Below are 18,446 nucleotides of genomic sequence, written 5' to 3'. Positions count from 1 at the left end.
AAATCTAGACCGATCTGGGCCAAATTGACAAAGGATTTTAAAGGGCCTAATACAAGTCACTGTCTCAAATTTCAGCGACATCGGACAATAAATGAGCCTTTTATGGTCCCAAAACCTAAAACCGAGAGATCGGTCCATATGGCAGCTATATCCAAATCTGGACCGATCTGGGCCATATTGAAGAAGTATGTCAAGGGGCTTATTTTAACTTACTTTCCCAAATTTCGGCGACATCGGGCAATAAATGAACCTTTTATCGGCCTAAAACCTTAAATCGAGAGATCGGTCTATATGGCAGCTATATCCAAATCTGAACCGATCAGGGCCAAATTAAAGAAAGATGTCGAAGGGCCAGAAGACAGCTCACTGTCCCAAATTTCAGCAAAATAGGATAATAAATGTGGTGTTTATGGGCCTAAGACCCTAAATCGGAGGGTCGGTCTATATGGCAGCTATATCCAAATCTGGACCGATCTGGGCCAAATTGACAAAGGATGCTAAATCGGATAATAAATGTGGCTTTTATGGGCATAGGACCTAAATCATAAGATCGGTCAATATGGCAGCTATATCCAAATCTGAACCGATCTGGGCCAAATTGACGAGGGATGTCGAAGGGCCCAACACAACTCACTGTCCTAAATTTCAGCAAAATCGGATAATAAATGTGGCTTTTATGACCCTAAGACCCTAAATCGGCCGATCGGTTTATATGGGGGCTATATGATATATATAAATTGCCGTTTCGAATTTGGTCAAAGTTCAATGAATGATCCCTTCGCGAGCTCCGGAACATAATTTGAGAAATCGCTTTATATCGCGGGGTATACCGAAAATTGGAACTATGTGTACCATGTTTAGCGCCCTCTTTCGCCACGAGATATGAAATCGGGCGATCGGTCAATATGGCACCATACTGAATAATAATTCTATGTATTCCATACTTATAGTTGAGCCTGATACATCTTACCATTCCGAAGTTCAACGAAATAGATTCAACAAGTAGGAGCGTCCTAAGTTCGAATCTTATATACCCTCCACCATGGATCGCATTTGTCGAGTTCTTTGCGCAGTATCTCTTTTAAGGCAAACAAAGAATAATTAATAAGGAGTGTTATGCTATTGGATCAAGTTATATTAAGTTATAGTCCGATTCGGACCATAAATGAATTGAATGCCGAACATTGTAGAAGTCATTGTGTAACATTTCTGTCCATTCGAATAAGAATTACGCCTTGTAGGGCCTCAAGAAGCAAAATCGGGAGACAGGTTTATATGGAAGCTGTATCAAGCTATAGATCGATTCCGACCATATTGCATACGCATGTTGAGGGCCATGGGTGAAGCCATTGTACAAAAATGTATGCTTAATCGGATGAGAATCGCTCTCTCTAGAGGCTCAAGAAGTCAAGAACCCAGATCGGTTCATATGGCAGCTATATCGGGTTATGTACCGATTAGCGCAATACTCATCAAAGTTTTTGGAGGTCACCTCATGCAAAATTTTAGCCAAATCGGATGAGAATTGAAGAATAAGAAGTATTTGTGGAAAATTTCATTTCAACAGACAGACGGACGGACGGACGGACATGGCTAGTTCGACTTTAAATATTACGATGATCAAGAATATATATACTTTATGGGGTCTTAGACACAAATTTCGAGGTGTTATAAACAGAATGACGAAATTAGTATACCCCCATCCTATGGTGGAGGGTATAAAAATACAGTTCCTGTATTCTGCAAATGCAAATTTGCCTATCAACATTCCATTAGGGAAAAGGGGCAAATTTCTCACACATCAATGAGTGTTGTTCGATTCAAGTTGCAACTCAATGATAAGGGGTTTCCTTTATATAGCCGAGTCCGAACGGTGTGCCGCAATGCGACCCCACTATGTGGAGAAATTTTTACATGGCTGTCATACCAAATGGTGCCGTACCTTCCAAATGTCGCCTTCATTAGGAGGGGATAATCACCGCTGAAAATTTTCATGATGTTCTCGCCAGGATTCGAACTCAGGAGTTCAGCTTCATAGACGGACATGCTAACTTCTGCACTACGGTGGGCTCCTGTTTTCTAACGAAGTAAAACCAGACTTACCATACCAATAGACAAAAAAACGTGTCTGTGTCGAGTTTCAGCTTAATAACACTATCTTTGTAGTAACAGACTGACACCTGGGGCCGAATTACCGCATACATGGTCGAATGCGCTTTCGTAACGAATGAATTTTTGTCTCGTATTTAATTGGTATTATACCACTTGAATATAAATTTGTATGTCCAAAATCGGACGCACTGTTATTTCACTCCGCAAGAATTTTCCTGTAACTCGTAATAGGTCATTATTTTTGGAAGAAAAATTTAAGTCGCTCAAGGATAGCTGCGATTGAGGTATCCATTAGGCGGTTGATGATCTGATCCAAAGACCCAACAGCTGCGGTGGTGGTATCAGGCCGTAGCATGTTGTCTGCTACTGGAACTTGGACTGGTTGAGCGGCTGCTCCAGGCTCCACTAGCCGACAGACGACTGGTCAGCAGGGGCTTTTGACGAAGACACCTGGTTCGGGTCGTGAGGACAAGACCGAACCTATTCTTTCTTCGCATGCCTATAATTTGCATAGGCCAACGGCCTTCCCCGGCAAACCAACAAGCTCTTTAAGAGGTTGGAATAATAGAAGACGCATGACTCTCAGGTTTATTGAGAGGCTTGGTGCGAATGATACTAAGACTCTCACTGTTAGGGAGAGAAACTCCCTAAATTGGGCTCGGGGATTCGCTGCAAATGCTACGTCAAAGACTATACATCTAGATTCGGAAACTGCACCGCAGTCAGCCAAAAGGCTGCGGTCACCTGGAGGGTATCCCATGCCTAAAATAACTAGGGCGAACAATAGTAAGATGGGTCCAAGAACCTTTGCTAATGTCCCTAGAGACAGTTATGCCAGTTGTCGACAAGTAAGAAGAACAGGGCTGCATACCTAGGAATAATTGGAGTGGAATAGTCAATGGACTGTCATCAGTATACTTCGATGTCCTTGCGGAATTTCCTGGGTCTCCTCCAGTTTGTGACGATGCAGGCTGATATCGGGGCCGATACAGACTAATTGACTTCGATGATCAACGCTCAATTGAAATGTATCGTTGTGCGCTAAAAAACATTGGTGAAATCTGGCCAGCTGCAGCACTTCCGTCCTTCTCGACCAATGGCGCAAATTCGGATACCGAGGATTCCCTCAGATCCTGAATCGATACCTGGAAGACTAAGGGAATGTAATCCAAATCTTTCAACCACCGACTGGAAGATTGGTAGATTGGATGAGGCTGACGGTGACCTTAGACACGCAGTATTCGCACTAAACTCCGGCTGTCCTCAACAAGTCTGAAGGGGTTGTATCCTACGGATTCAACAAGTTGAAACTGAAGGTCTATAGAAGCGGTGGAGGAACTATCGACCACATCGCTAAAGTCTGGTAGATTGCTGGATACTGAAAATCCCCCTGCCACAATCGAAAAAGGAAGGGATGGCATCGAAACGGGACCCGACTAGTCCTGTGTGGGTGGGTCAATTGGACTGGGCTTAAGTTGTGTGCGCCAGCGGGGAAGCACGGAACTCAGAAAGTACTTCGACAGCAGCAGTCAGTGAAGAATTTAAGGAGAAATCGTCCACACCGCCTAGTGTCCTGAGGAAGTCCAAGTGCCCAGTGTCCTGAGGAAGAGTGGTTCCACAGCTTTCTCACCTGCCCCTGGAACCGTACGGAAGCTCATCATGACAAGTTCTAACGAATCTTTTGAGTATGAACTCCTGGTGGAGTCAGAAGACGAGGTAACACTACAGTGGTGGAAACTCTGAACCCTGAATATGCTCCGGTTTCTACAGATAAATCTTCACCATTGTAAGGCCGCTTCGGCGGCACTGAAGGTCCTCCTGATGGCTGGAGGATTTGACGTGGTTCTTATTCAGGAACCATGGCTGTGTGGAGGAATAGTTCGTGGACTAATGTCAACGAAAGGGGTGAGCTGCTTATTGAATATATTATAAGTTGCAATCTGGCGATTTGTAAAAAAGGAGAAAAACCGACCTTTATTACCAGAAACAGTCAGGAGGTACCAGATATTACCTTTGTATCGGAAGAATATGCGACTGGGAAATGTTGAATGACCACAGCTTCTATGATCATCGTTACATTAGTTTTAGTCTTGGGGAAAATACTGCAGAAGTGGTCCCTGGGACGGAAAGGGATAAATTTAGACACAAATTCTGCACTTCTATCCCTTCTAGACCAAAAAAGGATCACGAAGGCCTTGAATGACTCGCTTGTGTCAGCATGCCCTAGTGCCGAGCCAAGGGGCAAGTAGCGACCGCCATGGTGGACCCCAGAGCTAGTTGGTCTAAGGAAGGACTGCAGAAAACTGTTCAACAGAGCAAAAGCCACAAGAGCACCACACAATTGGGACATCTATAAGGCTGAGCTAAGAAAATATAAGGACGAGCTGAGAAAGGTTCAGAACAAATCCTGGGTAGAATTCAGCAGCTCCGTGGAGGATACATCTGAGGCTTCTAGGCTTAGGAATATTTTGTCCTTGAGACCTATTACGGTGGAGTATATTCAGAAGTCACAGTCTGGGTCTGGGACGAAAATCCTTTGGGCGATAAGAAGTTTCAACTGCTTTTAGTCGCCAGTCCCTGATGATGTATCACCCTCTTGTTGAAGCATTTATTGGTGAGATACCGCTTTTTTTAACCATCCATAGATTTACTTCTAGAGGATTTTTTTAAATGTTTTCTTCTTCAGATTCTTCAGATAACAAACCAAGGGAGATATGAATATACTGTGATCTTTAATGGGTTGTAATTTTTCCTGAATTGAAAGAACTTTACGTTATCTTTTTTTCTGTTTTGTTGTTGGAGCCATTTTCGAACAAATACCGGTCAACTTTCAATTACCGACTGAAAGCAATTGGATACTCAACTTCAACTCAAAATGGAATGAAGAATCGCAGAATTTTACATGTGTGTGCACGGATAATAGATGTCCAAACCAAAGCACAGCATGCCGGTTAACAGGGATAACCAATTAATAGAGGCCCGGATAATCGAGGTGCAATTGTATAATAGGTATTAGAATAAATTATGTCAATACTTACTTTTTGCAGATTCTCTTGAAACTTACATAGCCAAATCGTTCAGCTGTTTTATACCCTATGTAGTGGTGTGGCACAGGGTATTGTAACTTAGTGCATTTGTTTGGAACGTCTAGAGGCAAAAGTATACTTATCATTAGGTCTACTCAATGATAAGTATACAGATCTTTCTAATTCGATCTGGCTATGTCCATCTGTTTGTTTGTTCATGTAAAATTGTGATCAAAGTGCAGATCGCAATTTTCTTCCGATATTATTAAAAATTTACACCGACTTCTTTTCTCGACTAAAGACGAGGCCTATTGAAAATGGAAGAACTCTGTTCAGATTTATATATACAGTCCAATTCTGAAAACTCCCTGGGAATGAACTCCTAGGGAATTAATTTCTCCCTCTAATAAAATCCTCCTATTCTGATTCAATGGGGAGAGTAAAAATTTGGGAGAGAGAATTTCGAATTTTCGCTTTGGGAGAGCGAATTTCGAATTTTTACTTCAGCTGTTTTATTTTGGCTTAACATTTGTCTATTGGGTTGCCCAAAAAGTAATTGCGGATTTTTCATATAGTCGGCGTTGACAAATTTTTTCACAGCGTTTGACTCTGTAATTGCATTCTTTCTTCTGTCAGTTATCAGCTGTTACTTTTAGCTTGCTTTAGAAAAAATGTGTAAAAAAAGTATATTTGATTAAAGTTCATTCTAAGTTTTATTAAAAATGCATTTACTTTCTTTTAAATAATCCGTAATTACTTTTTGGGCAACCCATATTATTTTTTTGGTAAAAAGAACATCAAATGGAAAAATAAGCAAAAAGAAGTTATAAAGGTTGCTAAAAAAAAGTTTACAAACATGTTTAGTGTTACTTTTGTAATGTTTGTTTTTACTTTTTGTATTTTAATAGTGCTAAATTATGGCCTACAACTTGTCACCATATTTCTGTGTTGTGATAACAACTTTCCGTCTTCATCCTACAATGCATGCCGGGCACACATCCTGCATGTTGGCGATTTCCCTGGCCAAAAGGAGTTAAGGTGGCTGAATCTACCGGATCGTTCATGGGCAGAACTACTTTAGTGTGTAGTATAGAGGCTTGCTTCTTCTTTGTCGTCATAAATGCTACAGTGGTCTGCCTGATAAGCCGCTTTATCTTAAGGCCTACTTTTATGGAGCTAGAACTTGAAGATCTAATTGTCATTTCCGACCGGCGGCCGCTTTTCTTGATGGTTGGGACGGCTGCTGGACATAGTGCCGCCGAAATGGGACTTACTGATTTATTCCTACACCTGTGGAGTAAATGCTGCTAAATGTGGCGCCACGAACATTATATTAAGGAACAAGCGGAAGACTTCTGGCATATCATTGAGTGCCGCCCGATTCTACTTTGTACTAAATGATAATGAACCTCCTTTTAGTATCCGACTCCGAACGGAGTGCCACTTAGCGACAACTCTTTATCATATGGATCTAAGAATATTAAAATACGAACCACATATTTGGATACATATGTATATTCATAAACCAGTTCAGAATGTTCGTTTTTTGTCAATAAAACTGGAAAACTTATGAAAATCTCCTATGGTGCAAATCTCCTAATCGGGAGAACCTAAAAAAAATTGTACTTGATTTTGATGAAAAAGTGAAAAGTAATATCCATACATTTTAAATAGTAAGAAGTGGTACCATTTTTTTTATAAAAACAATTAAATTTATGATTTTTATCCTAACTCCTTTTCATTTGTTTGGGGTTATTTTTTCCAAGTTTTATCGTCCCATTCTCCCTTTTATTTCGATTCAGAATAGCTACCTTTTTCCCTGAGAGATCTTTCCCTTTTTCCAAGTTTGTTTAGAATAAGAAAAGGGAGTAGGGAAAAAACTCCCAGGAAATTGTTATTCAGAATAGGGAAAAGAGAGTAGGGAAAAAACTCCCAGTTAGTTGTTATTCAGAATAGGGATGATAATTTTTATTGTTCTTATAGCAGTGCGTTGTACACTAAGGCGGCAGCCCTTGCCGCTGAAGGACTCTATCAGGTCAATCCGGTACGTACAAACGGCTGCCATGGAATTGCATATATAGTTTTAATTAATTTGTTCTTTAGATTTGGACTAATATTGCAATATTGAGGTCATTTGTTAACTGATTCTTACGAAAGAATTTTCTTATGACTCTGGAAACTATAGGAGAGTTTCATAAAAATCGGACCAGATTAAGATACAGCTCCATTATGCATATTTGTATAGACCGATGTTCATGTGTTCGGAATTTGTTGGTAATCGGTTCGGATTTAAATAAAGCCCTAATATATACATATTTATATACACATATAATTTGCACTAATATTACCATTAAGTGATTACTTGTTAACCGATCTTTAGAAATCGATTTAAACATAGCTTCCATGTATGTATGTATATGTGTCGCCGTAGTAGGTACAAGCTTCTGCCGAACGTCACGAAATTTGGCACAAATTATTCTATTGCAAAAAAATCTCCGATCATTGAGCTCGTCTCGAAATAGAAACAAACAAATAATTTTACAATTTTACATCTACCCCCAGTGTTCACCTCTGGCGAAATTTTCGTTACCATAAGAAATGCACTGCCATATCCTAAATGACATTTTCGTTACCGGTACTGTTACGGAAAATTTCGCTTGCAGGTACGTAGCTCAAATGAAACTTTCTTTGCATAACAGGGTGACATAAAAGTTTTATTTAGATTATTTATGGTTTTATTCGGCAATAACATTGGATCACTTATCTATCGTTTCCCTGCGAATACGCACCTTTTCAGAATCAGAGGACGACAAGCACAACATAAGCAATGGAACCATGCTTTTTTTTTATAAATTCACGGTTGTGTCCAAAAAATTAAATAAATTCATATTTTCCACAAAAGCCGGGTAGATGTTAATTTTCATTTGTCTTCTTTTGTTTTGCCACAAACATATGTTCAAATCAACTCTGAGACAAAAAATATCGGTACCCATTTGAAAAATTTCGATACGACGGCTTTCGAATGCGGCAATACATCCATTCGATATGTGACGAAATCTTATTCGATACGAAAGCTTACTCGATCACAGACTTGCACTGGCAACTTTTTTCCGTCTTTTTTTTGCCATTCATGGCTTATCTATTCGGTACAAAAATAAAAAAAAACAGCAATTGAACATGTTTTAAACTTTTTATACCCACCACCGAAGGATGGGAATATATTCATTTTCTCATTCTGTTTGCAACACATCGAAATATCCATTTCCGACCCTATAAAGTATATATATTCTTGATCATCGTACAAATCTATCTAGCCAGGTCCGTTTGTCTGTTGAAATCACGCTACAGTCTTTAAAAATGGAGACATTGAGCTGAAACATTGCACAGAATCTTTTTTGGCAGGTTAAGTTCAAAGATGGACTATATCGGACTATGTCATCATATAGCCCTCACATAGACTGATCTGCCGATTTAAGGTCTTAGGCCCATAAAAACCACATTTATTAACCGATTTTGCTGAAATTTGAGACAGTGATTTATGTTAGGCCCTTCTGCATCTTTTTTCAACTTGGCCCAGATGGGTCCTGATTTGGATGTAGCTGCCATATAATGGGATCTATACCTATTTAAGCTCTTGGGACCATAAAAGGCACATTTTTGTCCGATTTCGCTGAAATTTAGGAGTTGTGAGTTGTATTAGGACACTAGATATCATTCTTGAAAGTGGCCCAGATCGGCCCAGAATTGGATATAGCTGTCATATAGAAAGATTTCGCGATTTAAGGTCTTTACTTCATAAAAGGAGCATTTATTATCCGATTTCGATGGAATTTGACACAGCGACTTATGTTAGGCTTTTCGACACATGTGTCTTATACGGTTAAGATCGGTTTTTATTTGGGTATAGCTGCAAAAAAGACCAATATTGAACAGTGCCTTTTATTTATTAGACCACTCAATGTCCGTGCCGAATTTGGTCCAAATCGCTCTATATTTTGATATAGCTCCTATGGGTTCACAAATAATGCATTTTTCATCGGATTATTACCAAAGGGGGTTTACATCTATTACCAGGATGCACTAATAAGGTGAGGTCATGCGAACAGATGAGCACAATTTTTTTTATTTTTGTTTTGACTTTGTGGTAAATCTAATTGTCAAAGGCTTGATAACACAGCTGTGATTTTTTTCTAAAATCTTAAAAAGATGTTCTATTGATCCGATATTCAACACATAAGCAACAAAACAGTGTTATAATGATAAAAATACAGATATAAAACAAATTTGAAGAAGATAAGTTGTAAAATGAAGTTTATTTCTAAAACCGCTTTGACATTTCAATTTGCGGTATTTCCCACTCCAGGTAGTTTCGTTGGGGATAGATTTTTGTTGTTGTGCCAATGACGGTACCTCTTAATTGTATCATGATATCTACCCGAGCTAGTGGGCATCCAAAGTTCGGCCTGGCCGAAAAACAGTTTTTTTCGACAATTTTAAATTTTCTTTCCTAAATTTGTCCTCCCCCCCTTCAATCATAATAAGATGATTTTATTCGAGATTAAAAAGAAATCCCTGCGACTTTATTCCCAGGGAGTTTTCATTTATTTGTTTTTTTAATTCATCTTTTTCATCTGATTGGCTTTTTAACAGCCGGTCATGCGAGTCAATTTCTGTTTCATTGTTTTTCAAGCCGAGCTTAATGACCAAGCGAATGCAACACCCATAGGAGAGACTGTTAAATGAGTCTTGAAGAAAATAAATTGCCAGTTCCTCAGACAAGGCAGGACACATATCACCCCACTGGTGGATGCGTTTCGATAATTGGGTTTCTTTATCTCATCGGCACCATCGTAAACTATGTCCGTCCGTCTGACCGACCTATAGTTCACAGCCTGTTGTTCGTAGTACTTATAGTTGAGATCATAAGCACAAATCCTATGTGAAATCTCAACTACTACTACCAGACTGTTCGCTGTAAGCTTTTTCACTGAGCAACAACTCTTCAAACAAACTCCAACTCTCTTGTAAGGCCTTTGCATTCATTTTTATTTCTTTGTCAACGTGGCAAGCTCTGCCTGACGACGACAACATGACCACCACACATGTGGTGGATTTTGTTTTCGAGACGAGCTTTTCATCTTCCATTTCGTGCTCAGGGTGTACTATCATCTTTTTCATCTGTTTGGCTTTTTATAGCCAGTCATGCGAGTCAATTTTTGTTTCATTGTTTTTCAAGTCGAGCTTAATGACCAAGCAAATGCAACACTCATAGGAGTGACTGTTAATTGAGTCTTGAAAAAAAGAAATTGCCAGTTTTTCTTTTTTTTTAAATTTTTAAATTTTTTAAAGTAGAAAATTTATTTATGGAGTAGAAACTTGAATCTAATCAAGGGAATACATCAATTAACAATGTAGGAGATTCTCAAACTCTCTCACGTGTGTGAGAATTGAGCTTCTTTAGCCTTTGATAGCTACAGCAAATACGTTCCATGTATAGAAACGAAACGGACAAACTTTTTCCCTGTACTCAAACTCTCACACTTCACTTGTTCCTTAAAGACAATAATAGTTGGCGAGAAGTCAACAAACAGCAGCTAGAGTTCAGACTGGCTCCTTAAACCCTCCAACAATAAAGAAAAAAGCCAAACAAAAATTTTTCGCAACAAAAGAAACCCAATTTCATTCAAATTTTCACACAATTTAATGATTTCAAATTCATATTCATCTCTTACAAAATTTGGAATAATAAAAGAATGTTTTAAGTATTTGTTAATAAAACAAATTTAAAGCTTTTTATTTAAAAAAAAAAAAAAGAAAAATACCTTTAAATTATTCAAAGAGAGTTTAAAACACAAGATGAGTCTTAAGAATTGTTGTGGTTTGCATTTTCCTCATTTTGTTTGAAAAGAAAAAAATACTACTAAATATAACTTTGAATTCTATATTTTAACTAAACTATGGTAAATTACGATACCAATTTGAAAATACATTATAAAATAGCTCAAAAATTCGTTTAGAAATATAGTTCAACTTTCCCCCCTATTCTTATTAGAGTATGTAGCAGAGACAAAGGAGCAAAATCCTCTTCGAAATAGTTAACAAAGATATGTCGGCTAAATTACATTGCGAAAATGAGAAGGGAAAAAAAAGTAAAGAAATAACGAGAGGCAATAGGGAAATGCCTATTGGAAATTTAAATCGAATAATAGCAAAAAGAACTAATTACATATTCACGCAACAATGATTGAGGCGTTGTATCATCATCTATAGTCTAGGTCTTGGTATTGAGGGATAGTAAGAGTGGGTCATTAATGGAAATTCAAACAAAAAGAAAAATTAGATAAACTCCTTCAGTTATTATTTCTTCCTTTCTTTCCTTTCTTCTTTTTCTGTTAACTCTATTTGTTTGTTGTATTTTAATTACAATAGGGTTTTTGTGTTTTTGTTTTTATAAAATCCATAAGTTTAATTATAAAATAATAGTAATATAATAATAATAATAATAAAATTAGAAGAGGAAAATAAACTTAAACCTTAAAAACTAGGAAAAACGTAGAAACACCCAAAAGAAATATCCACATCTGCCGCATCCTGTCCAGCTTTCGTAATCAACTCAATTATTATACAATACCCGGTGGTGGTGTCAGTGATGGTGTGGCCTTAAAGAGTAGGTGGTGGAGGAGAAAACTCGTTTACGGGATTTGAGTTTGAGGAGTGGGCTTTTCAGAGAGAGAATGAGAGAATTTGGGGCCCATAGGGAGGTATGTAAAGCAACACCACAGTTGCTGTTGCACCTGCACAAGCTGCAGCGGAATTGCTACGGCTGCGGCTGGTGTCCGTGTTGCTGTCTATCTGGTTTCTGGTCTATTCTAATCTGTTGTTGTGTGTTTGTTTGTTTGTTGATGTTGATGTTTGCTTGTTATTATTTTGCGTTCGGTAGTAGGTAAAGATTTTAAAATCTAAATAAATTGGTATACCTTGTTTGATTTGTTATTTTTGCTTTGTTTTTTTTTTTTCTTTTTGTTTTCTTTTCTTTTTCAACATTGATTTCGTTTACTTCTTTAATTTTTGTTTCTTTCATTAAATTTCCACGATTTGATTTTTCTTTTTGTATGTATATAACTTAATATTTTCATTTACACAATGATTCTGATTTTGTTTTGTTTTTTGTTGTAATAATGTATTTGTTTTTTGTTTTTTTTTTCTTTTCTTTTTGTTTGTTCATTACTTCTAGATCATCGTCCCTTTTTCTTCTCGCCAGCATCATCATCATCATTATCATCATAAATACATAGGGATTCTATTCATGTTTTGTGTGTTTGTCGTCGTCGTCACCGTCACCGTCGTTGGGTCGGTAGCAAAACTTTAATCTCGCTGCTATTCTTTTTATGAATTGTCAGACGTTCGAGGATTTCAACGTTTTGCTTTTGACGATTTTTTGCGTTTGTTGGCGGCAACCGAGGAGGAGCTTGTTGCACTATGATGGTGTTGCTGTTGCTGTTGTAGGGTTGTTGTCGTCGTACTGTGACCACCGATACTTAAATTTGCTGCTGCTGCTGCCGCGGCCGCAACGGCAGCTGCGGCGACTGTAGCTGCTGCTGGTACAACTTGCAGTGATTCTCAACTTCTCTCGGGTGTACTGTGATGATGATAGATTTGTTGAATCTGTTGCTGTTGCTGCTGCTGTTGTTGCTGCTGCTGCGAGGCCGCTGCTGCTGCTGAATTGCTGGCGTGCTGTTGTTGAACTTGTTGACTGGATGAGGTGACAACATCTTGCTGCTGCTGGATATGTTGCGCATGTTGCGGTTGCTGCTGATGATGTTGCTGTTGTATATGCACTACGTGCTGCTGTAAATGTTGTGGGGTTTGGCTTTGTTGCGGTGTACTACTGCCACCGTGCTGATGCGGCGAGGGACTATATTGGAATTGTTGCTGAAACATAGGCAACTTTATAAATTTATGTGTTGTTGTAATAATTGTTGAAGTCAAATTAAGGAGGAGGAGTTGTTGTGGTGTTGTGTCGAGTTAGAATATAAAAAAATACAAAAATAAACAATAAATGATTATAATGAGATGACAATGTTATGATATATTAACAAATAAAAAGAAAAACAAAGCTACATATCAATCAGGTCTTTTCTCAATAATCCCATGTTGCAAGACTTCATCGGTTTCATTTTTTATAACCGAAGAAGTTCTAAAGTCCTTTAAAAATACCAAAGCTAAAGGTGAGTAATATCTTGCGATTACGATTGCCAGAAAAGACCTGTATGATATACTACATATGTATATTGAAATTCTATTAAGAAATGTCTCATTGTGTACGAGTTACTTTAAATATGACCCCACGTCATCTATTACGTAGGGCGTTTTTGCCAAGTCCTTGCCGCATTAAAAGAAATTCTAAAAGTACAACCAAGAAAAAGAAAGCACGCGGTGCTGGCGAGCAATATGTCCCACCTGTCCGTTCCCAACTATTCATTCTGAAGCCACCCCGTTCGCAGTCCGTCCGCTTGAAAAAGAAGCCCGACTCTTCTCGATCTCGCATTCTAAAAGCAGAATCACAATTCCTCAATGATCTTGAGATGAGGAATAAGGACCTGGCAGCGTAATATAGCGAGCTAGGAGTGAAAAGGGTGTTCGAGAGGCTATAATGGAGGCTCTGGGTTAGACAAGGCTCTGGAGATCACTATTATCCAGAGGAGCGTAAAGTTGACGTAAAGTTGAACTGGAGAAGAGACGTTGAGGAAAGAGTCCAACGGGGACTGCATGTGTTCTACTCATGGCGTAACTCGGCGGCCCTCTCAGACTGTCACGATTTATGTGAACACTAAGGCGGCGCTGAAGGCCATGACTGTGAGTCACGTGAGGTCGAGGGCTGTGGGGAACGAAGCGGCTGACGTGCTGGTCAGGTGTGGTTGTTTGGGATGACAAATGTGATGACTCGGCGTGGGCCGACGTTATAGGCTGCAGGACTTTATCAAGGACCTGTGGCCGTTTTCTGAAACGTAAACTTTGTGAGCTTGGGAAGCCTGACGTTGGAATGTTGGCCGGTTACTGCATTGTCAGGTCGCTGACATGGCGATTCGCTCGGGAAGATGAGGATTTCTATAGAGTCTGTGGGAATGAGGAGGAGTTAGAGACGGTTGAGAATCTGCTGTGCCAATAGTCTGGATGTGGCTGAACACCACTTCTCTTCATTGTGCTCTTTACAGTCTTTCGACCCCCGAGTCATTCTGGACTTTTGCAAGGGTACTGGGGGCCCTCTAGTCGCTGAGACGGTGTCTCTTTGCTGACTTTTTAGTTCTTCTTTATCGTTTTCTAATGGGTTCCGTCTATATTTATTTTCTTTTTAGGACGAACACAGTGGACCATAAGAATTGAAAAAATAGGGTCAAGCAATCTGAGGAAAGGTCCACCCAAAACTCCCAAATATACAGCACTCTCTTAGTTTCCGACGTCCAGAAAATGGCAGAGTGATTCTGGAAAGAAGTCGGATAAAGGAGAGTCGTATAGAACAAACTCACTTCTGTCGACAGTAGTCAAGATGCTCGAGGGACTTCTACTCCCGAGTTAAGTTTGAGAATTTTCATTTGCTAATTACCAGCACGGATTTCGTAGACTGCATAGCATGACGACAGCTTTGCACGCCGTGGTGATCGTGGTTTAAATCAGGCCAGGCCATGCGATACGACAGTCTTCGTGGCTCTGGACCCCTCGAAAGCCTTCGATACGGTCAGGCATGCCTAAAACGTATGACTGTTGTTGTTTTAGCAGTGTTCATGGCATTTAAAGGTAAAAATTTGAAGCTTCGTACAGTAAAACGGGGAGTTCCCCAAAACGGCGATATTTCCAGCACTGTTACCACACTACTTCTCCTCTATTCCACACCCTCCATATGGCATTAAGATCGTAGCATATGGAGGCGATTGTACGATCATAGCTTCGACAACTACATGAAGTTAAATCACAAATTGCCAATCTAGGCGTCTATTTTGCTGTCAGAAATTTGAAGACATCCGTCACCAAATCTTCAGCCACACTGTTCACTCGTTCACTCATCGTCAGCGGAGATGAATAATTTGGTGGTAAATTGGTGTTCGAAGACGGTCGAATTTCGACCACCAAATATTCTACATTTGACAGCTTTTATAAATCTTCCGCGCATGTTACTGCAATATGTGACAAGGTCAGAAATAGAAAAAAGGTTCTGAAGTCGCTTGCCGGCAACACTTGGAGTGTTGACTAAACACAATCAGTAATAAACTATGCAGCGCCGGTTTGGACTCGCCAGCTAAGCGACACACAGTTTAATAGCACTCAGACTTGTCAGAACGTTGACAAACGCACTGCGAAGGGATGTCCCTCAGTTCTCATGTGGACCATTTTCATCAGGAGACAGATCCTACCCATGCGAAGATACAACTGCATTGTACCTAAACAGTATCTACTGGGCTGCTATCGAAGAGGCCATCACCATTTTGTTGATAGACATCAACCGCTCAGGGAGATCAGGAAGGATCTACATGATCTAGAGCGTGAGGTTCAGCGCTGCAAGAGAGAATATCTAGATCAGGCGGGTATGGATAGCATTCACGCAGACACGGTAGCAGAAGTGGTGAACAGCTACCTAGTGAACGTAGTCTTGGAGATCGACCAGCACACATTGCTCCTGAAGAAGTTATCATTTTTCGACAAACCAGATTAGTCCTGGCTCAATTACGTTTCGGAAGATACAGAGCTGTCCGATTCAAGTTTAAGCACAATGACAAGGGCCTATTTGTTATAGCCGAGTCCGGACGGCGTGCCGCAGTGCGACACCTCTTTGGGGAAAAATTTTTACCTCGCAAATGTCGCCAGCATTAGGAGGGGATAATTAACGCTGAACATTTTTTCTGATGTTCTCGCCAGGACTCGAACCCATGCGTTCAGCGTCATGGGCGGACATGCTGACCTCTGCGCTACGGTAGCCTGCCAAAAATCTAGATAAGATGCCTTTTATTAGAAATTTTGCAGTACGAGCAGAAGGGTATATTTTAGAACTTGGGAAATCATGACCGCTCAAAACTACGGATTCTTGGCAAAAAAATGCGTTTTCTCGCTGCAAGACGCATTATAAATCGACTATAAAAAGGAATCGCCATTGAGCTAAATCTTGAATCGAGCATCTCTAATTGACATCAGAGTGATCACATCTCGAACCCCTATCCGACATAAACTGTACATCTATTACTGCATAGTTCATCAGAAAGCTTGCTCTTCCGCACTTTGGGAAAGCCATCACGTAGCAAATGAAGATTCAGCCAAGGAAAAGGCTTATTATGAGATTTTTTTTTTAAATCCTGGTGAAAAGGATTATACAAAACGTAGAAATGGCAAACTATTCAGCCAACAAGCGATTCTTGCGATCAGTTACGCCAACCTTTGAAAAAATAAATTGAGGTGACAGCTCTTGTCGATGAAGGACTGCAATCCGGTACGTACAACCGGATGCCAGTGGATTAGTTAGTATATGGTTCCGAGGTATGGCTTGGAGTGTTTGAGTTTCGTAATTTATGGACCAATTTTCATTGATGGAGAGTATTGGCGTCGTATAAACCACAGACTGTATGAGCTGTATGACGACATTAGCATAACTAAATGTACCCAATACAACGGTTGCGTTGACAAGCTATGGAAAATTAATCTAAGATCGCCTAAAGTGAAATAGTTATTTGTTAAAAATAAAAAAAAAAAAAAAACAATATTTTCTTTTCCTCATTATTTTTAAGAGAAGAGTCCGTTGTTGAAAAATGATCTTAAAAATGTTAAAGTATTTGTTTTTAAATCAAAAACAGAGAGATTTAATATTTCCTTTTAATTCTTAAATAATGCGATTGAGGTTTTACAGAAAGCCGAAATAAAGGTAAAAACCATATACATAATTTACCCAGCAGCAATGAGACATTTCCCAAAGAATCATACAAAACGTAAACACAAATGTCTATGGTACATTTTGTATGCGCAAACATTGAGATGATGTGTAAAAACTTACCGAATTCTCTTGACTATGTTCGATAATTTCAATGCTACCCGACGTATTGCCCGATGTGTTATTCAGCGAAGTTCCACTCGTATTTGACACATCATATTTACCACGTTTAAATCGCCCATACAAAGAGCTATAGGGTAGATTGTAGTGAATAGCAGCCTGGTTGATGGACATTTGGCCAATACTAAAAAAGAAAAAAAATTAGTTTTATTGACAATCCGCGCGGAGGTAGGGTACTGTGGGAAGCCCCAACATAGGAATGAAAAGTTTCAATAATCTTACCGCACTGAATTCAACGCTTCGTTCATAGCATCTTCAGACCATGGAGTAGGATTCGATCGAGATAACTCGATGCCTTCACGTTTACAACGACCGTACAGAGTGCCTTTAGCATTGTGGAATGGAGTAGTAGGGGGGGAAAAGGAAAACCAATTAAAAATTATCTTTTTACCTCACTACACAATCCCTCTCGATGTCAACATGGAGAGGATAGGAAGATCCTCCCGTTGTTGAATGTCCATCGTAACAAAGAGGTGGGGATGAGGTGTGTGTGTGTGAGTATGAATGAATGAGTGAGTGTGTATGCAATGACTGAAACTTACCTGTGGGTATACCAAACTCGGCACTTGCCTTCTGCACCGATGTATGACCCGCACGAATGGCCTCTAATGCTCGCTCCAAGTCTTCCGGAGTCCATGTTGTTGGTGCGGCATTGAAAGGCGCTGCCAATCGTATACCCTCACGTCGTGCTATCTTATAGAGCGTCGATGAAGGTATGCCAAAGGCTTTCGATGCTTTATTCGCTGATATTTGTCCAGAACGCAACGCTTCCAAAGCATTGTTAAGTGAGTCTTCATTCCATGATTTGGTGCCTCCTTCCTTCTTAGGTGTCTCGATGCCCATGCGATGGGCTCGTTGCCATAGGGTTGTGGAGGGGATGCCATAGGTAACGGATGCTTTCGTCAGACTCATATTTTGATTCTTCAATGCATCTAAAGCTGAATTCATATCATCTTGTGTCCAAGTTTTGGGACCATTAAACTGACCTTTCATATCTCCACCATGCTGCTGATCTAAATTGGTATAGTGCGGTTCGTTTTGATCATGTGGCGAGCCGTTGGCAATCATCATAGAATCATCGCTCGTATCAGAATTATACATATCTGCAAAATGAATGAATCAAAAACGAAAGGTACAACAATTAAAAAGAGCCAGCGAATGGAGGAATTATTGCCTAAACTTTTTTGATTATAGTTGTTTTGGGGAAGGGGATGTGC

The 18,446-nt window shown here is 39.6% G+C and overlaps 1 protein-coding gene across 4 annotated transcripts in view; it reads right to left on the bottom strand.

The window, feature by feature from the left end:
* Nucleotides 1–10,469: 10,469 nt before the first annotated feature.
* LOC106096024 (longitudinals lacking protein, isoforms H/M/V) overlaps nt 10,470–18,446 on the bottom strand; it is a 284,269-nt gene continuing 276,292 nt past the window's right edge. For 2 of the 4 annotated variants that reach the window (XM_059369239.1, XM_013263531.2), the window contains exons 7-10: nt 17,772–18,332; nt 17,452–17,554; nt 17,173–17,353; nt 10,470–13,085 (exon numbers count right to left, since the gene is read on the bottom strand). In XM_059369239.1, coding sequence (XP_059225222.1) covers nt 12,759–13,085; nt 17,173–17,353; nt 17,452–17,554; nt 17,772–18,332 — 1,172 coding nt within the window. In that variant the 3' untranslated portion in view covers nt 10,470–12,758. The remainder of the gene's footprint in view (nt 13,086–17,172; nt 17,354–17,451; nt 17,555–17,771; nt 18,333–18,446) is intronic. The other 2 variants (XM_013263533.2, XM_013263532.2) reach the window with 2 other exon arrangements.

The sequence above is a fragment of the Stomoxys calcitrans genome, chromosome 5, assembly GCF_963082655.1.
Source record: "Stomoxys calcitrans chromosome 5, idStoCalc2.1, whole genome shotgun sequence".
In the NCBI taxonomy this organism is placed as follows: domain Eukaryota; kingdom Metazoa; phylum Arthropoda; class Insecta; order Diptera; family Muscidae; genus Stomoxys; species Stomoxys calcitrans.
Note: the sequence above shows the minus strand (reverse complement) of the source record. Positions and strands in the feature narration are given on the sequence as shown.